The sequence below is a fragment of the Harpia harpyja genome, chromosome 12 (assembly GCF_026419915.1).
Source record: "Harpia harpyja isolate bHarHar1 chromosome 12, bHarHar1 primary haplotype, whole genome shotgun sequence".
In the NCBI taxonomy this organism is placed as follows: domain Eukaryota; kingdom Metazoa; phylum Chordata; class Aves; order Accipitriformes; family Accipitridae; genus Harpia; species Harpia harpyja.
Genome location: NC_068951.1, coordinates 34,238,801 through 34,260,372, shown reverse-complemented (window position 1 = coordinate 34,260,372; position 21,572 = coordinate 34,238,801). Strand labels below are relative to the sequence as shown.

The 21,572-nt window shown below is 39.1% G+C and overlaps 2 protein-coding genes across 9 annotated transcripts in view; one reads left to right on the top strand and one right to left on the bottom strand.

Moving 5' to 3' along the window:
- Positions 1-21,572, top strand: part of ABCC5 (ATP binding cassette subfamily C member 5) — a 74,437-nt gene that overhangs the window by 5,468 nt on the left and 47,397 nt on the right. For 5 of the 8 annotated variants that reach the window (XR_008237713.1, XR_008237714.1, XM_052805065.1 and 2 more), the window contains exons 3-10: positions 11,183-11,343; positions 11,565-11,720; positions 12,481-12,628; positions 17,293-17,526; positions 17,639-17,812; positions 19,161-19,308; positions 19,818-19,966; positions 20,617-20,724. Coding sequence is in view for 6 of the 8 variants with exons in the window: in XM_052805065.1 (XP_052661025.1) it covers positions 11,183-11,343; positions 11,565-11,720; positions 12,481-12,628; positions 17,293-17,526; positions 17,639-17,812; positions 19,161-19,308; positions 19,818-19,966; positions 20,617-20,724 (1,278 nt within the window). In the remaining 2 variants the exon portion in view is untranslated. Of the gene's footprint in view, positions 1-782; positions 989-11,182; positions 11,344-11,564; positions 11,721-12,480; positions 12,629-12,814; positions 16,829-17,292; positions 17,527-17,638; positions 17,813-19,160; positions 19,309-19,817; positions 19,967-20,616; positions 20,725-21,572 lie in introns of those variants that run through there. The other 3 variants (XM_052805069.1, XM_052805067.1, XM_052805070.1) reach the window with 3 other exon arrangements.
- The window catches only part of AP2M1 (adaptor related protein complex 2 subunit mu 1), a 159,846-nt gene that overhangs the window by 111,487 nt on the left and 26,787 nt on the right, over positions 1-21,572 (bottom strand). The window lies entirely within an intron of this gene.

Genomic DNA, 21,572 nt, shown 5'->3' with positions numbered 1-21,572 from the left:
GTATGTGGGGGCATGGCTCTTCTGAATGAAGATGACTTCTGGGTGCACTTGCTGCCTAGCACTATAGTCAGTAGTCCTCATCTGTAAGAAGCTGTTACATTACCAGTGAATAAAAATTAATGGATGTTTTGAAATATCGATTTATACTTATACCTTTACAACTTTTTGTTCTCAGAATGCTTGTGTGCCCTTCAAGTTGTATCTGAAGTAATTGTATTTAGTTTTTCTCCTTGAAGCAGTATGTCCTGAGGAGGACAGATCCCATTGTGTCTATGAAATATACTATAAAATGACAGATGAGGAAGAGAAATAATTTGTTCTCAAAGTGGTTTTGGAATAGATTCTTCTTAAATACAGACTTCATGTTTATTTGATGGAACAGCAGGTGAATATTTTGCTCCCCTACCCATTATGTTTGCAACAGCAGAAGAGGATGTAGAAGCAGCTTTTTCTCATGATATACAATGCTAGTGAGAACTCAATTCTTAAAATTTGAGTACCTAAGTTAACAATGCTAGGGCACTAATTTACAAATTGTACTCTAAGCTGTAATTGGTTCTGACTGGAATGTAGTGTTCAGGATTATGTTCTTGCTGCTGAAGCATAATAACTGCATCTGCACCATCTGTGGTAAGCCTCAAGTGCAAATTGCTGCATTTCAAGACACTGGACAGTGTGGAACTGTAGATGGCTTTAAACGTGCTGGAAAAATGTGTTGCTAACTTTAGCTATCAGAAGCCCTACTAAGACTCCTGTCCTCACCTTGATCTCTTATTTTTCAGGTTTGTCTCTGACAGCTTTTGCCAAAGACAGCAGAGAATGTGATCGGAACATGTTGGAGTTGATGTAAATCCTTCAAGCACTGATAGCTTTGAAGTGATTTATCACTGACTGTTCAATAGTCAGATCAACTCTGCCTCTCAACCTTTCTGGAGCATCTGAAGTGTCTGAACCAACTGTGCTGCATAACATGTTCAAAAATAGGAATGTGAGTGTAGCCTCGGTACTAGTGCCTTGGCACTCCATGCTCAGAGCAGACCTTCTAGACAGCTTAACTATAAGATTTTAGTTGTAGCTGAAGCTGCTGGATGCCTCTGCATTTTTCCAGAAGATTCCATATTTTCATAACCAAGTGAATGCAGAACTTTAGGAATCACAGCCTAAGTAGGCTCTTAAGGGTTGTAGGTGTTCTGAATTGGTCTTTACGCAGACAGATACTGCTATATGGCTGGCTCAGATCACAGCTAGAAGCTGCAGCAGTTTGAGCTGATGCCAGTGCTTGGTCATCTCATTGCTGTTTGGGTGTGCTAGGAGATATGTGCAAGAGTAGAGGAAATCTGGATGTGTGTGTTCATATATTTCTGAAACTTGTAACTGCTGCCATCATGCTCAGTATGGCTACACTTAGCAGCTTGAGGATCTCTTGTTAATAACAGACTACACACAAGTGCAGTCTTAGATACCTTATTTTCTCAGATCATAGCTACATAGAATGTGAGAGAGTATTTAATTTGGGTAGTGTTGCCATAAAACATGTAAAACTGACACAGGTGCACATATATAACAAGAAATCTGAATTCTTACAATAATTGCAACCTAGAACCAAAATTTCAGCTTTTGCAGTGTAATGCATTTGTGTATTCTGCTGCAGAGCCTGACTGCAAGGAGATACTTATTTCCTGGGGCTGTTACGATAAAATTGGAAACTAATGCTATTAAACTTCGTATTGTCACTTGATTCTTCTATGAAGTAGGAAAGAAAACAGTGTTTGTCCAGTGATCTTTGGAAGCCTTATGTAAAAGGCTATGCTAGGTGAGGCATGCTCCTCTATGGATCCTGCTTTGGTGTGTTCTTCCCCTGCTGTGAACAAACTGCTGCACTGTAAGGGCACTAATGCAGGGAGTAGGTATGATACATTCTAAAATGAACCAATTCTTCCTGATTAACAGGCAGTGGATCAGATCTGTTACAGTATGTGTAACATCAGCTCTGAAGGCTGAAAATCTAATGCTGTAATTGAGCAGCTGAATTAGCAGGGAATTTAGGTGACTTGACTAGACCAGTTCTGTGGACAGTGCTTATAAAAGGTGCTGCATAATGTTATTCTCTTAGTTGTTTTAATTGAACACTATATGGTACATACTGTCATAGGAGCAAAGTGTGATGCAGAGTCTACAACTCTGATACAACTTGCGTGGTGTCTCAACACATGCAGTATGGTGGATAGAAACATTGTGCTAATAAAACTCTAAAATTGGGGCAGCTGGGGAATTTCTGTTTCAGAGGAATGGTTTTTTACAGTTCATTATTCTAGAGCATTTGTAATGGGTGGGCATTGGCAAGCTGAAGTGCCTGTAGGCTGGGGCCCTTAGACAAGGAGAAGCCACTGCTGGTACAGGTAGGAGACTTCTGGGGGGAAAAAGCAGCCACCATAATGTGTTATGCTGAGAGGGGGCAGATGGCAGGAAGGAGAGGGTAAATGGAGTCAAGGTCTTAAATATAAAGGAAGGTTAGAAATTAGGAACACATAAGCCCCCATGCTGAAGGAGGCTAAGGTGAACAATGCATGAAATTGAAAGATAGCAGCCCTCAAATCCAGTTTAAGTGACTTAACTGCCCTGACAGTGCCTAGAATATCTGTGGATGTACCCTTGTTAAAAGCTGTAGAGAATTTTCCTGTTGTAAATTTGATGGTACTAAACCTTTGTAACCATTGCATGGGAAGGAAAGGAAGGAGGATGAAAACTTTTGCATTCCTTAGCGTTTCTACTTTGGTTTACTATTATGCCATCTACAGATGTTTAAGGGGTGAGTAGACAGTGCAGCTCTATCAGGAGCATGTAAAATGCTCTCAAGTTCAATTTTGAGCTATTCTGGTCATTCTTTCAGAAATTTGTCTGAAGATTCTCAGTGTGATCAGCAGAGCAGAAACTTGGGGATAAGTCTACATAATGAACTCAAGAAGGCAAACCTAGACAAGTGAGGTGCCTACATACTGAAGGCATATTTTTCTCTAAATATTAACTATTTTTACTTTTTCAAGTCAAATGAAAGCAAAACTTTAAAATCTGCTTTGTCAGTAGTTATCTTTGAAAACTTTGAACACAATTAGACTATGTGCAGAAGCAAACATTCATGTTACTTTCTAAAGATGCATTAACTCCATGATATCCCCAAAGAACTGAATGTATTATCTTGGTTACAATCATGTTCTGTCAAGTTGTTTTACCGTGAACTTCAACTTCTGCTAAAGTAGTCACTAACTTGACACAAGATCCTTGACTTGGTTGTTGGTGAATGTTTTATGATGATTTTCTAACCACTCTGAAGTGATATTTCTATCTTGTCCTCCGTGTATATATGTACATATTGCCAGCTGAGAAAGGAGCATATCCATCAGCCAGTCACATATCAAAAGTTTACCTGAAACTTGGAGGGAGGTTAATTGTATCTGAGAAGCCTTACACTTAGTAACAGGAGGAAGAAAAAGGCAAAGGCCTTCACTGGGCAGAGGCATTCTCTAGAGGAACACTGGTGTTCTGGCTAATTCATGCCTTCCATTGAAACTCCACTGCCTTCTTTAGTACATGCACTAACAATCTTTTGTTTAAGTCTTTAGTCACATGATAAAACCTCAGATTTGGCCACTTGCCAGTTTTGTCTTTGACCACTGTTGGTTGCTGTTCCTTTGTTCAGAGCAGATTTGTAAATCAGCCTGCTCATGACCAAAAGTGTGTAAGGAGCATATTAACTGTCAGTCAAGGAAAGCTTGCAATATCTTTTTCCATTGTAGTGTTCCATATTAGTGCTGGAGACATTCTGCCCTATGGCTGTCTCAAACTCAGTGTGCAGTTATAAGAGTTGCCAGAAGGATTTGATGGATCCATCCCAAACTACTGGAGAACTTAAGTGAGTTTTGACTCATTTCACATTATATGCAGGGAGTTCTGATACCTTGAGACACTGTGATGGTTATTAGTTTTTGAGCATTTGTATCCTAGTGCTAAGGAATAGTTGTGGTCTGAACTGCATACTGTGAACAGGCTGTTCCACAAACAAAATCTGTATTTCGGTCCTTTTTGAGGACTAAGGTTAAAGAATTTCAAAGCCAACATGTTTGGAGCCCTGAGGTGTTTACTTTGAGTTTACTAGTTCATTTGTCACTTGAGTGGGGTGCTCCTTGCTTTTGGAACCATGTGTTGGTACAGGAAGGTGAGTTGAATAAAAGGCTGTTGTATTAAGCTTGGTAAATGCTGTGGTGTCAAGGCTTCTGCTGTCATTCACTGGTGGTTCCACTCCACAGCAGTTTGAGTTTAAAGACTCCCTGGATACTCCTGGTGTTGTACTAAATTGATCTGTGTAGCTTCTGTTGTGACCTAGCTTAGACGTGGCTTGGGTAAAGGATATTACTGGAAGAACACTTCCAGCACATGGCAAGCTGTCTGCATGTAGTTCAGGGTAGTAGAGCTTACCTGAGTGAGTCGGGAGCCAAATCCTCAGCCTGTGCTCTGCTAGTTTGATCTGCTTAGTGAGGAGTTAGTTTCCCAGCTTTGTGGTCAGAGCATGTGTAGGGTGCTAATTCTGTAGGGCAACTTAAAGGCTAATCGTTATTTCCAAGTCCACCGGAGTCTGCTGTTACTGTACTGTTTGTGCATGAACTATGTAGCTCCAGTGCTGGATGATCAGTGTACAACCTCAGCTCTGAATGAATCCTATATCCTTTGATTACAAGTTCATGAATACTAGTTTTAATGCAAAACAAAAGACATGGATTCATGTATACCAGAAACTTAAGCAGGTGCACAACTGCTAATCAGATGCATACACAACAGCTACTGTTGCAAAATCGTAAAATGAATACTATATGCCAAACTCTGCATTTCTTGGATTGCAGGAATAAGGGGATTTGCCAGGGAAGGGTTTAGAACATCTCACCTCAATGCTAATGCTTGCCGGAATTCAAGGGCAAGATCAAATAAGCAGTGTTCCTGGAAGAAACTGATATACCTGTACTCAGTGAGGACTCTATGTGCATCAAGTAAAAGTGCTCAACATATGTGACTGAAACATTCAGGCACATCACAAACATACATACCCTGATCTTGTTTGGCTAACAGCCCTCATATCAGTGCCAAGCACTACCGGGAGTCTTCTGCTCTAATCTGAGGATGCATAAACTCAGGCTAGCTTTGAAACCATGACCCAAATGCTAATTCAACTTCTGCTAATCCTAGCCCAGAAGACCAACTGCAGAGGTCTTGTGTAATGAAGTCACATGTAACAGTGCGTTAGAGTGAATGGCTGGACTTCAAGCTGTTGAATCACTGAACTCTTCTGGCAAGTCAGAGTGCATATCTGACCAGCTAATTCTTTTTTCATGTAAGAGAAATATGGCACAGCTGCACTTATTCCTGCATTTGGATATATGGTTGGTGCTGTAAAGAGCTGTTCTTCCCTGTAGCAGAAGCTGGGAAGGCAGCAGAGACATGACCTTTCATATATACACCACTTGTCAGGAAGTGGAAGAACATGGAAGCCCTAACTTCTTGACTTGGTTCATTGCAGCAGTCCTGGAAGCTGTAAACATAATTTTTAGGCCTCTCAAACTATCTGGTGGTCTCATCTTGCTGCTGTGTGAATTCAGCTATACTGTCTGTACTTTGCAAGCAATGTATGCAGGTGTCTAAAGGATCAATGCCTCCTTCCTCACACCCATTGTCTGTGATATAGCCCAGTGCCTGCTCCTTGCTGGCTTTCCTTCAGGGAGACAGCTGGTATGGGTGGATGAAACACCAAACTAGTCTTAAAAAGGCTCATGTTCTAATCAGGCAGGGTATTATAAAGCATTCTAGCTACAGAGTAGGCTGGGAGTCTAATGCTGCAAATCCCCCTATTAATACTTTTGTAGATTGTGTGCTGCACCAAATCCAGTGAAAGGAGAAGAGATAAATTGCCTTAGTGGGATATAAAGTTCATAGAGCACTTTGCTTCACCAATCAACAGCAGATTTGACAATGTTTGGACCTGCAAACCTACTTAATTTTTACATGCTCCTGGGTTTGGTGACTTCCAGAAGTCTGGACAACAGTGCTTTAGGGGTTGCCTGTGCTACCTGCAAAAGCAGTGTATAAAACCCCTAACTACTTTCAAGTGGGGTTATGCTTGGAAAGACTTAGAGGAATTTCTGGGAAGAAGGATGTAATCACAACTTCAGAGTATCTCTTCCTAGATTCTTGTTTTATTTTGGTTTAGTTATCCTTAAGCTAACTGGAACAATTGGTCCTATTCTTCATCAGCCCAAACAAACTAATAACTAATTTTGTTTTGAAACACCAGTCCTTTAGTGAAGTCCCTTAAATATTCTAAAATTGCTGTTCATCCCAGAGTTGTAACATGGAGAATGCTTTAAGCACTGAACAGAACTGGTGATCATATAATTCTCCTTCTTCCCATATGCCTGCCTAGTCCCAAGGTCTGTTGTGCTGGTCTGTTAGTTTCCCATTTGCCTCTCCTTACTGGGAACTTGGAACAAAGGAGTGAGGAGGCCTGATGAGCTCTGCCTTCTAAACGGAAGAGGTGGGAGTTCCTGTTCTGCAGCATTGCCAACTCAGAGTTCTTTACTACTTAAATAAAACAATTTTAACTTTATGTAATAGTAAATCAACCACGGTAGCTTTTGTATTCTATATCAGCTGCAAGGATTAATAAAAGAAGCCTTTATATGTCTGCTCTAGTTTCCTGTCAGGTAGAAGTAGGACCAGAAGAGATGCAGCTTCTTCCCTGCAGTGATCTGAGCCCTGGAAGATGTTCTGCCTTATGGAAGAGGAGACAATAGTTGTTTGGTGGGTGGGGTTTGTGTCATATGTTGACTGCATACACATCAAATTCTTTCTCTGCAAGATGAGTAAGGGATGGAAAAAATCTGTTTTGCTTGACCTCCAGGCTTGTCTGGTTTTGCTGTTATCATCTGATGTTACAGTTGTCAAACCAATAAATTGTTACCTTCTCTGTTAAATGTGAGATTGCCTGTGAAAGGGTAGGATCTCACTGTTTTGTCTTTTGGTTTTTTTTTTTTTCTTCCCATATACATCACAGCTGCCTCCTTTCTCTTCACCTGCTCCCCATCCTCAGAGATAAATGCCCATGTTGGCTGCTTAGCAGGTTTTCAGAAATGTCCTTCTATTTCACATATTTGAGTTTGCTTGCCTTTCTGTGTGATGTTCCTGATGCCCCTCTTGCTTCCTACAGAACTTCTGTCTTTCTTACCCCTGACATCATGTATATTTGACAGCTTTGTAGCTTTGCTCCTAAATCTTCTGTGTTTTCATGGCCTTCTCACATGACCTTGGTATGTGGATTGTGAATTTGGTACTGCTGTCTCTGATTTAATGAGCAGATCTTTTTCCTTGTCCTTAACAACCTATTTTCTTCATCTCACCCCAACTTTTTGTGATGACATGTCTTGAGCCAACCATGTCGTCTTTCTGGCTCTCACATTACCTTATGTGTTTACCATTGCTATGACCAATTTGTTGGACAAGGAAATCATGATAACAGGTGCTTTTAGGGTTTTATTGCTCTCAAGTTGCAGAAAGTCAGAGCGGGGAGGTGTGCTCTGTGGTAGCAGCACCAGCCATGTTTCTCTTTCTCTGCCTATCTGTGAGCTAGCTGTGGAGGTAAAAGAACATGACAAGATCATGTGTGTAGTGATACTTCCTTAGTACTCTCAGTACTCTTGGGGATTGCTCTTAGGATTAAAAGTTTAACTGTTTTCTTCATCTGTTAATTTTCCCAGTCATCTGTTGAATCATATCAGCCTGCACCCAGGTGTGCCATAGCTTCATGAAATGTAGAGTGCAGAACCATTACCCTCTATTAGGAGCTGCCCATGGCTTCAGAAACTTTTTTTGGAATCCACCAGCTATTAATAAGATGATGGGTAAATGATTGCTGTTACCCTCAGTCGTGCATTTAATAAGCCGTGATATGCTTATCCTATGTGAGTTGTAATTCTCCCATTTTTAGTCCATTTATGCATTTGAACTTTACAGCATCCTATGACAGAAAATTCTAAATTTAAGTGAAAAACATTAATTTCACTGAGTGTCCCTGGTTCTTTTGTTGTAAGAACAGTTGGTGATCATTCCCTAGTTCTCTTCTTCATGCCATTCATGACTTTATGGACCTCTCAAATACCTGTACCTTATCTTTATTCCTCTCTTCTATCCAGCTGAAAAGTCTTAAATTTATGCTTGTGTAGAAGCTGTTCTAATCCCAACTGTTCTCGTTGCTTGCAGAAAGTAATTTTAAGTATAGTACCCTTTTTGAATGGAAGTGATAGGGGACTGACTCTGGTGTTCAAAAAGGAGGCAAATGCTAGGTTTAAGTGGTATGGCAATGTTTCCTGCTTTATTCTTTGTGTCTTTTGTAACTATTCTTCATTGTCTTTTGGCCTTTTTGATGATGCTGAGTAGTGAGCTGCTGTTTTTCAAGAAATGTCTGAATGATCTCCCCCCAACCCCTCCAGTTAGTGATATCTGATTTATCTGATATCTGCGAGCATTTCTTTAGAGTTATCAACACTGTTTTGTATCACCTGGTTCATTGCTTGTATTGGTATATTAATAAGTTGCTGAATTAGAAAAAGTGCAGTCTGATTTCTGTTTGATAGTGCAGCCATGATTTATTAGACATTTATTTCAAGAGCAGTGCTGGAGCCTGTTATATCACATTGCTAATGACTTCTTCAAGGTTTTAGTTTCCAAGAAAACTGTACATGTATGCAGGCAATCAGGATATTGGCAGTTGAACACCTGAAAAAATAATAGGGATTCAGAAACCTAGATTAACAATGTTGGGGTTGTTGCTAGTTTTTGTAATTTAGTCTTTTGCTCTAGAAATGCATTGTAGAACTGCTTAGGAGTCTCATTTCTTCCTGATTAAACTCTGTGCTTTGAGGATTTTCTAATGTGACACAGAACTGTATGGACTTTCTTAGAATCTTAATTGTGCAGTAGTGTGATGCATTTGTTTCTTGATAGTTGTGCCTGTGGGATTTTGACAACCTTGCGAAGATGGAGATGAGCAATGCGCTTGACTAGGGTTTTGCGCTTATACTTGCCTTTATGGCAAGACATGATAAAGGCCTTTCAAGGGCAGTGCCCTAGCCTTTTATCAATGCATCTTTTCCACCTTTGCTGAGAGAATTCTGTTGAGCAGCTCTGGAGAGTTTAATTATTTTTCACAGTGAGTGTTTAAGAACATTATCTTTGGACTGCCTAAAAATACAGTATCTTGCAGTTGTGCTTTCTTATTAAAAAGCTATTCTTGTTTGTAAGTGGTGAAAAACTGCTTTTATGCTGACAAATACAGTGGTTTTGGAAGACTTTTTTTTAACTTACAGGCACTTTTTGTGTGCTCTGAAAAACAATGATTCTGCAGATAGCCTGTGACATCACTTACAAGCATGTTATCAGCAATAGGGTGTTTGGGCAAATCTGCCTGGGGCTCTTGCAAAGGGTAACAGCAAACTAGCTATAAATTTGTCGGCTGTAACCATAAAAGCAGTGGTGCAGAACTTTTCCCTACTACTGAGTCCTTTGAAACATCTTTGGCAGGTCCCTTATTAATGCTGATTTGGGTAGATTTAGTAAGGTGTTATTGCCCTTAGTAATTTGATACAAAATTGAGTGAGAAGTCTTTTAATTCAGATTTCAAGCATTGCATATTTTTGAGTCACTCCATGTATCATGATGTTGTAATGTTCTTTTGTTTTCTTATTACTTAGCTATCTTTTGTAATCATAGCTTTAGGCTTAGTGAATAAGTTTTCTTGAGATCAGGACCATGGATTGTTGACAACACCCTTAAGCACTATTTAAGTACTTTGGTTAAATAAATAAAGAACAGATTTATGTTATTATCAATTACCTGTTCTTGTCCTTCACATGAGTGGAAGCTAGGTGTCTTAATGTGCTACATGCTTACATGTTAATGTAGGACAGACTAAGTCTCCAATAAATGGTGGCATTTCAGACAAAAATTACATGATGAGAAGTTAGGAACCAAGTGCTTGCTATTGATATGCATTTAGTGCTTTGCTTTTTGGGAGGCTACAAGGCCTTACAGTTGCTGTTTTCAAAGACATAAAGTAACTTTGCTCTGGTAAGGCAACTAATAAGGGTAAACATAGTATCTCTGTGAGACAGCCAGGAAGATTTTTACCTCAGAACTGCTTTGGTTTTTTTCCACAAAGTAGCTCCATGTCAAAAAACTAGGATACAAACAGGCAACATCGCATTGCAATAAATGGTCCATTAAGTTAGCAGAACCAGTAGTGAGCCCTCTGTGAGTATAGATAGCAAGCTAATCTCCTCAGATAGTTTTGCCACATCTAGCTTCTGATCAAAAGGTTTGTTTGAACTCTGCAATGTTTTGACTACTCCATATCACTGCTGTTCCTTTCTCCTCTTAGATTAGTGTTTAGGTCTGCCTTTCACTAGGGCTGTGGAAAAACTCCTCTGAGATAAGGCTTGCCTTTTAAGTGGTTGTTAATAAAGTTGCTGAGCCATTGAGAAGTGTGTTTGGGAGCAGAGAAAATTCTTTGTTCCCTTTACTGTATGGAAAAAGAGAAAAAGCAGGAAGCATGATAAAAGAAAGTACAATTCTGCTTAATGCATATTTGTTTTTTGATCTAATCCAAGTTACTTTTGAAGAAGGGACTTTAGTAGTATTCTGAAAATAATTGGAATTTTCTGTGGATAAGTAAATTACACTAAGAGGGTGTAAATTCATCAAGAGTGTATGTCAATTTCACTATATTAGCCAGTCACTGATTTCCTGAACTGATGTCATAGGTACTTGATTTTGTAATTTTTCTCTATTGTATTTCCTGTGGCAGGATGCAGGATTAGTCTGGTCTATCCATTTATCCTTTGAATGCAGAGTCACAATACTGGTGTTAATTTATGTTTTGGAAATGCAGCAATCTAATGAGATCTAGAATGTGTCCCTTCAGTGTCTTTGCTGCCAGGCTGAAGCCTGTCCTCTAAGACATTTAAATGATAGTGATTACTGTTGTGCAGTAATTTACAGAAGAAAGAGGTGCAAAGTTGCTGGAGTCAGGAGTCATGGACTTTAAACATAGTTTTGACCTCTGACTCTGCTGTCTTTCTTGTAAAAGCAGATTGAATGCCAGGATGCCTTGGAAGCAGCTGCTCGGGCAGAGGGCCTGCCACTGGACACCTCTGTGCATTCCCAGCTGAGAATGCTGGACGAAGAGCATCACAAGGGCAAATACCACCATGGCCTGAACGTGCTGAAACCCATACGGACTACTTCCAAGTAAGTCTTTAGGCAGCAAAAGAACTGATACAGCATTTGCTTTTCAAACAAGTCACAAAGCAGGACTGCAGCTGTAGGTCTGCTGACTGATAGTGAAAACAGAATTTGTTTAGCAAGTATGACTAGCATGGGCCAATTTCAATGAGAGAAGGCTTTGTTTTTCTCAGGGATTTACAATTCTGTTTCCTTTTTCATTTGTTCGTGTTTTTTTTTCCTTTTAGACACCAGCACCCTGTTGATAATGCTGGGCTTTTCTCCTGCATGACCTTCTCCTGGCTCACTCCTTTGGCCCACAGAGCGTACAAGAAAGGGGAATTGTTTATGGATGATGTATGGTCTTTATCAAGGCATGAGTCTTCAGATGTCAATTGTAGAAGGTAGAGATATCTCATTCCTTATTTTCTTGTTTCGTTTTTTTTTTATACGTTAGTTCACAGGCAATGATATAGTAGTATTGCCCTAGAAAAGCAGCACTGATATTGTGTTCTGCCTTTCTCAGAATAGTGGAATTTAGTTTTATCCTTCATAGACCACTTCCTCTCGCTGCACTGCTTCTGTATTCTTGCCAATTTCAGTGAATTTAGAGGATTCTGTCTCCCAGAGTGTTTTGCAATTGTTTTTCTGATTTTGCATGTCTTTAAACTATTTTTTTATTAAAACAAAGTTCTTTCTCAAGGCTACACTGAAAAAAATCTTGTGCTAAAATAATGAAAAGTAATACTGACAGTAGCAAGGTGATTTGAATATGGGTCAGATCTTGTGATCAGGCTAACCTTTTATAGCTAATGTGGAGTCAAAACCTGAGAAGAATTCTCAACTGTTCTGTCAGATCAGCAAGGAGAGACTGTGACAAGTCAGTATATTAAGATTGCCAAAAAGACTCCAGGCAAAGCAAAAGGCATTGTGTTTTTCATCCCTCTCATCTGTAGAAGTAACACAACATAGATATTTCAAGATGCAGATATTTCTCTTGATTTATTTCTCTGTACCTCACCGTGTATTTATTTCTCTTGATATCTAGTAATTTTTGTTGCTTTAAGCTAGGAAGTGCTTGGAATTTTCACAAAGAAATACCTATGAGATTGTACCTTCTCTCATGGTGAAAAATTTATAGCGTGAGGCTTCTGTTTTTATTAGGCTGGAGAGATTGTGGCAGGAAGAACTGAAAGAAAGTGGGCCCGATGATGCTTCTCTCCGGAGGGTTGTGTGGATTTTCTGCCGCACGAGGCTCATCATTTCCATAGTGTGTCTGATGATCACGCAGCTCGCTGGTTTTAGTGGACCAGTAAGTAATATCCATCCTTTTTTTAACAACCCCAGAGGGCTCCATCTCATGGCCAACTGTAAAGTCTTAAGGTTTCATTGCAGAATCACTTAAATGTTTTGACTAGCTAGAAATTTTGGGGCAAAATTCCAGAGTGATTCAATAATCCAAGATAGGTTTCCTACAGCTGGTGGATCAGTTGCTGAATACCGAGGCAAGTTCTTGCAGAAGGGAGGGGGAGTTTAGGTATCCTGGAGGAAATGCACACTTGGTTTTTCTCTTTGGTTTTGAGTATAGTTTAAAGTTCTTCCTTAACTGGTATGTGGTCTCTTTGCATAAAATTCTTATGTGCAGGTCTTTTAATTGTTTTCTTTTTCTTTTTGCAATTCTGTAAATTTATCTTGGAATAAAATTCAATCTGATAAAACACTAATCTTAGATTATTGGCATTAATAGCACAGTCTTCAAGAAGTGGAATGAAACAATTTTATTAGAGCACTACTTAAAAACTAATGTGAGCAGGTCTCAAGAAGTCTGTGGGTATAGATCCTACAGAGAATGGTCAGACAGGTTTCATGTAGAAGTGTTAGAGTACGTTATTGCCTCTAGGAACTGCTGCTGTTTGTTGCTATGGGTCGTAATGAAGATAACAACATATGGGACTTGACATTCACACCATTTTTTGTCACCTGTTTGTTGCACGTGCTGTGCAGATTTACAGTTGAAATTTTGACTAAATTTATTCTCTACACATTTCCCTTGAGGAGTAGGAGCAGTATTACTGCTAGTAGTACACGTTTCAGTGTGCTGGTAAGCTGAAGTTTCATTTCTTGGGTAAGTACACTTGGGTGCACTGTTAGGTGAGATGTCTTTTTAAAATGTTTTCCTGCTTTTAAATGTCTTATCAAAATGATGTTCTGCTTTTTAAGCCTTTTTAAAGTTTGCCTTGTTACATGTAATATGAATAACAATAAATATTTCTGTGGTATTGTTTTCTTGGTAATAATTTATAGTAGCTTGTATTATAAAATATATGAACATACTTTGGTAATTAACAATAAATCATGATTAAGGTTTTAACAGCACTAGCTTTCCCCAAGAAGAGCTTCTGTCATTGTTTCACTACAGGGCTTTAGTAGATGCTTTTATTTTTAGCAAAGAACTTGCAGGAGGGTTGCCCCTAATTTCTGTAGTGTAATTTTCTCGGTTTCTCTCAGCCAAACTGCTGAATGAGAGAGAGTGGGAGGGGAAGGAGAAAAACAAACTAACTTGACTAGGCTGGGGGCTACCGCTGCAATTGATGCTCGATTTGGGTTATTTAAAATTATCTATAGATATTTGCCCATTTACAGGCAACCTTATTCATTTCTCTGAATAAGGAACAATTCCCTTTTGGTTCCACCATTTGGCATGAAAAATAAGTCTTTACCATCCCTCCTCCCTGTTTTTAAAAATGGCATGTCTCATAGATATGCCTATGCTGTCTCCTCAGAAGTATCAGTGCTTTCTTGTATTGTTACACCCTTTCAGTCACCTGAAGGTGAAAAGGGAGATCAGGAAAAGCACTTGACTTGACCTCATGTATTGGTGAAAATTATAAAAATGGAGTTAAACACTATATTAAACTTCAAAAATTTTAATTGAATGTCTATGACCTTGAAATGCCAGCGAACAGCTGTGGCTTTGCTAATAAGCATTGTGATAGTTATAACTGGAAAGGAGTTGTTGCAGACTTCCTGTGTTTTTTTTTTTTTTAATACCAAATAGATCCTTCAAGGGTCTTCCTTTTTTTTTTTTTTTTTTTTTTTTTTATTTTGATAAATTCTGCATCTGGCACAGTATCCAAACCCATAACCTGGTGAGACAGCTGCGTGTGTCAGACTGCCTTGTAATAACCCTCAGAATGTACTAGTATAGGTGAGATACTATTTATCTTCAGTGAATATTTGCTGCCATTTGATCAGCTACCAAAACTTACAAGTTTGGGTTGAGGAGCAAAGAAGTTTTTTGATTACTAAACATAATCAGTTTAACTCCAGGTCTGAACAATGTACCTGTTTGTAACTGTTCAGAGCTATTCTTCCTGTTTGGGAGATGGGGAAACTTGCTATCTTAGTGGAGTACAGCTTGACAGTTTGGTCAGTTATTGGAGGGGGGAGTGGTAAGCTATTGGAGGTAAGTTTCCTGATTTCCCAGTTGGCTCCAGTTGCAGCCTGCCCCACGCTGGCTGCAGCAGGGACGCCGGCACTGCAGTGGGACCAGTGACAGAAGCTGTTCTTTAGAATTTTCAGGATGGCTGTTTTCTGCGTCAGAATGAGACAGTCCTGCTGGGCAGAGCCAACGCCAAGAGCAAAGGTAAGGTAATGTTTATTCAATGGGAATGCTTAAGACAGCCGAGCAGCTAGTACCAACTACTACGGTAATAGTCACAGGAGTTCCTTTTGCCCTGATAGCTTGAGTTTTAGTTTTTGTACTGTAACTTTCTTGTTTTGTAAATAACTTTATGCTGGATTCTTGTCACTAAACTAGTTTGAATTCAAATAATATGTGTTCAGATGTAAATGTTAATTCTGTGTGACTTTTTTCCCCTCCCTTTTCAAAATTCTTTAATCTGCTGTTTCCTCTTTTCTTTCTTCCGGAAAAAAAAAAAAATGGGGGTATAATGTAAGCTGCTCTCTATTTCATCACGGGAGATGCTGAATCTATAAAATAGTGCTGAAAAATTGCACTAAAAAGTTTTGGGAGGAATGAGACCCCAGGAAACATCTGCTATCTTTATACATCCTCTCTTGGAGACTTTCAGCAATGCTGTGGTGTGCGAGAAAATGCTTGCAGTCTGCGACCATGCTGAGTTACAGCTCGTGAGGAAAAAGGGGGATTTTCACCCCAATTGCTCAGTGACTCAGTTGCATATGTTGGATTGAATACTGGAAAAAGAAGTCAGTAATCTCCTTAGTAACTGCAAGCCGACTGTATGCAGTTGTGGTCCAAACAGTCGATGTAAAACTAAATCCAAGTAAGGAGAAAGTTGGAATGCAATAGATCTGTGAATGTGAGCCCCTCACATTTGTTCAGGGATTGGTATGTAAATTTTCTCAGTGGCCATTCTAGAACCTGATGGACATCTGGCTTTAATTCACACCTGTGAAAAAGAAAGAGCAAAATTATTTACAGCATGTTTCCTTGGTTCTGACGTGCAGAATTACTTTCCTCGAACAGATGAATTTGATCTCCATTTTTTTCTGTTATTTGGTGCTGGGCTATAGCTATCAATACCTTTCCTGAAGTAGTGGGGTTTTGTTTTTTTCCTCTCTCTTCAAACTATACAGAACTCTTATTTGCAAAACCTGGTGTAGCCAAGAGGACTTCAATGGACTATGATGTGAAAGGCTTCTCAAATATTTTCTTTGGTCTCAGATTTTTTTTGTTGCTTTTTATTGTGGGCAAAGGTAATTCTCTGCTCTGTACTAGCATATCAAAAGCACCAGTATCTTAAAGCATCATTTGTTGAAAAGCTCTCTAGGAAATCTTTTGCTGTCTGTGAAGCCTTACTGTAGGATACTTTTTAAACCAGATTTCAGAATTTGTGCAGCCTCAGAAGCCTCCTCTGTTGGCACCTGCAAGTTTGACTTCTTTTGGACTTCATGAACAAATACTGTTCTGTTTTTGTATCTTTACAATTTTGTGTGTAGTTTCAAATCTAGTTTATGTTAGAGGCTAAGACTGTTAGATATTAGCCCTTTATTATTATCCTGTATGTGCAGATTGTATGTTTATACAATGCTCTACCTGTTGTACAGTGTTTTTGAGATGTTACCATTTAAGATGGCACTTCATTTCAAATAAAAGCCTATTGTTTCGCAGTCAATAGTATTTAATATCGCTGGTGATTGTGAGTTGTATGATGTTATATTGTGCCGTTGGACCACAAAGAGCTGGAGGTGGGAATCGGTGGTTCTGGGGGCTGTCCTCTTTCTGCAGGTGATGTTTGAAATGTGATTCCTGAGGTAAAATGTTTATGTTTTTGGGGGGAGAGGGTATGGGGAGGGATTGAATGGTTAGTTTTTTGTCTTTTTTTTTTTCTCCCCTGTCCCCAATGATTTGTGGTATTGCGTACCTTGTGCTTTCTGCTTGTTTTTTTCTTTACTATTAAACTGCTGATGTTTATTTCCAGGAATGTTTTGCAAATGTCCTTCTCACTCTTCCCCTCTACAACTGTAGGTACATTGTTCCTTTTTATCAAATAAGCACGTTTGAAGCAAACCAAAGATAAAATAAAAAAGGTCTTAATGTCACGTAAAGGAATGTTTCTTAATGTGCGCAGATGTATAAGTAGTGACTATATTTTAAAACTCTTCTATATGATAATGCATTGCTTTCAGCTAACTGACAGATTTATGTTAAGTTAGAAGACACGGAGGATTAGAAGCGTGCTGCGAGGAATATGGTTCCAAATTAAACTCTCTTTACTTACTAAATTTGACTCAGTGCTTGGCTCTCAGCAGGGCTTTGTGTTACAGTACTTCTTGTATTGACACCTTTTACTTCTAGAAAGAAGATGCTTTCTATTTCAAACGGCTCTTTTAAAAGCAAAGTAGCCTACTTATTTCTAACTTAACATAAAGTTGTTGCATGGTCTTCTGGGATGATGGGGTGTTCATGCAAACTTGCATTTCTTCCTGTAGGCGTTCGTTGTGAAACATCTTTTGGAGTATACCCAACAGAGTGAGTCCAACCTGCAGTACAGCTTGTTTTTAGTTTTTGGCATCTTTATGACGGAAATAGTGCGATCTTGGTCCCTTGCACTAACCTGGGCTTTGAATTACCGCACGGGGGTTAGACTGCGTGGAGCTATCTTGACAATGGCGTTTAAGAAAATTCTTAAGCTGAAGAACATCAAGGAGAAGTCTCTTGGAGAGGTAAGCTGCTGCATAATTTTGGAAATTGCAGTGTGAAAATGGATATGCAATATATTCCTTTGAGAATGAGCTGTGCCTTAAATCTAAATAATCTGTTATGTGTATTTTTCAGCTCATAAATGTATGTTCCAATGATGGTCAAAGGATGTTTGAAGCTGCAGCAGTTGGGAGTTTGTTGGCTGGGGGGCCTATTGTGGCCATCTTAGGAATGGTTTATAATGTGATTATTCTGGGTCCAACAGGCTTCTTGGGCTCTGCTGTCTTCATCCTTTTCTACCCAGCAATGGTGAGTGGGAAAGAGTTAAGTCTTGCTTCCCATTTTTATTAGGTCAGACATACGTGTAGTTCTGAATAGAAGGTGTTAAAATGTGCTAGATTTAGCTCGTTTATGGTGCTGCATGTTATTGGTGGTGTTTCTAAAGATAGTGCATGAAGCAGAAATTTGGAAACAGGAAGCTCAAAATGGTAAAGAAAATTAGAAAATGGAAATAGGAAAGCTGATAGATTTGACTGAGATAAATGTGCATAGCTAAATTAAACTACGGAATACTTAGGTGGTTTTCGTTGAGGTTGGAAAGACACAAGGTCTCCAGCTTGTGTACAGGAGCTCAGTGTTGCATGAGCACATCGCTCTTGATTTCAACAAAAGATGTTGAAAAGCACCGCATCTGGGAGAGGGTGTTCTTGATTGGTTACTCCTGCCTCTACTTCTGCTGAGCTGTGAAATAGGCTAGTTCAAGCCAAAGTCGTCTTGCCTCTAAAATGCCCTGTAAGGCTGCTAAGATTTGTCATTATATTCATAATACAAATTTTAAAAAGCATGGAGGCTGAATACTGTGAGGTCCACTTTGGTCCAATTTATCTGGCCAACAGTGAGGATTAAAATAATGGGAATTATATTTTAAAGAGGGGAATAAGAAATGGAGTTTGATCGTCTTTTCCAGTTCTTTTCAGCAGTCCTTCTCTATTGATGGGGACTCCAAAAGAGATTGCAGGAGTATGAAGAAGGGCAAAGAGCTGAAAACTTCCTAAAGTAGTGTGTTGGTTTTGAATTTCAGACTAGGAATGGGATGAATGTAAGGGTAGCAGATACTTAGAAACACATGAACAACTATTTATTTCTAGATTGGTTTAATAAAAATGTTAAAACTGTTTTACCACCTTCATAGCACTGGCACATGGTAGAAATTGATCTGGCTGAGCAAAGTTCAGCTTGCTCTTTTGCTTTATGGGACCAGGTTAAAAGGTTGGCCTAAATGGGTTCTACTGTTTATTTGCCATGAGGGTCAGCTTGGTGTGTCTTTAGGTTAATGCGTTTGTAGTCTTTGTGCTTCAGAAACTTTAACAAATCTGGTACTATTCAATGTGGGTAAAAGCGCACACCTTTGTTTTCACAAATTTTATTTGTGTTAAAACTTGCTATTATGAGTCTATTGCTCAGTGCAGATGGGGTGGGAGGATATGAATAGTGTTTGCAGCCAGCTAGACTTTTATCTTAGAACAATAGTTGCCTTGCCCCATCCCTGAATCCCTTTTTCGGATTCAAAATTGGCTTTCTCTGGTAATTAAGAGTTGAATGTACTTGCTCTTTCTGAGTTGCCATTAACGTTGCATGGTGTTGCCTTTTGTTTCAGATGTTTGTATCACGTCTCACAGCTTATTTCAGAAGAAAATGTGTATCAACAACAGATGAGCGTGTGCAAAAGATGAATGAAGTTCTTAATTACATTAAGTTCATTAAAATGTATGCCTGGGTCAAACCATTTTCTCAGAATGTTCAAAGTGAGTTCACACAGTCTGTAAATGTTTCCTTTTGTGCAGATGCCCCATTGCTTAGTAGCCTGGTGCTTCCTCCTAGCTTAGTATCATAGATGTTGGTGTACGTGCAGTGTAATAACACTTTCATCCTTCAGGCTTCCTGTTTGTTATGCATGATGGGTTGGACAAACAGAAGTGCTTCTAAAGTTTTACCTTCTAGCATAATGATGTTTGTGGCTTGGCATTAATCTTAGATTTTTAAATTTTGTTCCATTTTTTATCATTTACTAAATGTGCTGGCTGCTCCATTTTTAAATAAAGCAAAAAGACCTCTATTTCTATGGAGATTTACAGATAATTATAGTTTGCTTCTCTGTAACTGCGGTCTTTATGAGAAAGTACATAATGTGATAAATGCTAAAGCGTAGAGTTAGGCTTCTCTTACTCAGTGTTTATAGTGCTATGGTAGTGTCTGTTGTGTATGTACCCCCCGAATCATACTTCAAATGTGGTGCCCCTATTTATATTTCTAGAAATTCGTGAGGAAGAACGTAAAATCTTAGAGCGTGCAGGCTACTTCCAGAGCATCACTGTGGGTGTGGCTCCCATAGTTGTAGTCATTGCCAGCGTGGTGACCTTTTCTGTCCATATGATCCTTGGCTACGATCTTACAGCAGCTCAGGTAACTTACTGCAGTGTTGAAAATATTCTGTACAATATTGCTACAGTAGCTTTTCTGCTAAGCTGTTTCTCTTCGTCATATTCTTTGCTTTGTGGCTGTGCCTCTGTGGCCAGGCTGTAGCCTTGCTCACAGAAGTGAACATCTGATGGGTGTGACAGCAGCAGATGTAGTCTTCTATTTTGCACAAAAAGCTCTCAGTGCTGTTTTCAGTTCTAACCTTCCCCAGAACAGGTTTTGAACTGAATATAAATGAGCACTTCTGTTTGCTATTCCGATAGGGCATTGGGATTACTGCATGTTTTTGTTTTACAGTGTGCTTGGATGCAAATGGCACAAATGTCTTAGAACAGGATTTGAACTGGGGTCTTCACAGTAATAGGCTAATGCAGAATTTGCTAGCTGCTGCTTTTGGTAGACCTACAAACACTGAAGATGTCTGTCTTGGTCTGTTAAAAAGCACTACAGAAGGAGTTGGGTAGATTTGCTGTTTTCTGCTGTTTGAGAATATGCTGAATATTTAAATGGTTATTCTTGGACTGTCGGCCTTTTCTATGGCTTTGAATTGATGCTGTGACATTTCAGCTTTCAGAAGGTTGGAGTTGTTAGTATATTGCATCCAAACGTGATTCTCTTTCTTGTCTCATTTTTAGGCATTCACAGTGGTCACTGTCTTTAATTCAATGACTTTTGCTCTAAAAGTAACGCCTTTCTCAGTGAAGTCTCTATCTGAGGCATCTGTTTCTGTTGACAGATTTAAGGTAAGCAGTCATTTGGCCTTGCAGTTTTAACTGTAAGTGTAGAGTGTTGTATGTGTATAATAGATGCTAAGGGAACACTTAGAAGGTAATGTTGTTTTAACGACTGAGGAGTTCTTTTTCTTTACACTTAGCAGTCCTGATTATTGGATTCTGCAAAAGTGATACAAATGTAGTGAAGGAATATTAGAAGTTTAAGATAATAACCAGTGTGGGAAGCAAAATACTCTTATTTAATGATTTTAGGATTTTGATGTTGGCCACTGTAAGAGATAGAATACAGGACTAGATGGCTCACAGTATAATAATTCTTAAACTCCCTTTTAAAACCATCTGAATGAGAAGACAGTGCAACATCTGCAATGAAATTTCATGTTTTGCTAATGAAACTTCGGAAATGTCATGTATTGTGTAGACAGCTTTGCACAAACTGTAGAGTTTTATTTGTAGTCATGCAAAACTGAGGTTTTGTGTTTCCAGACCAGATTAAGTGACTGAAACACCACCATATGAACAAAATGCAGTTGCAATCTGACAAAACAGAATCTATTGCAGAAAAGTGAAACCCTTATAACAAACAAACCTTATCTCATCCTTCAATCCCTGTGAACACACTGTATGTACTTTAGTATGAACTCGGAGGACAGGCCTTTATTTTGTCTTCTCTCTTGAAGACAACAGTGCATTGCACATTGCAGAAATTTGCCAATAGGATTTCACAAGCATTGACAGATACATGGAGTCTGTGTAATGCATTCATGAGACAAATCTGGGTGTGAGAAGAATGGGATCTGCAGAATGGTTTTGAGATCTCATTGCTTTTGAGCATTTTTTGTTTCATCTTCTGAGTC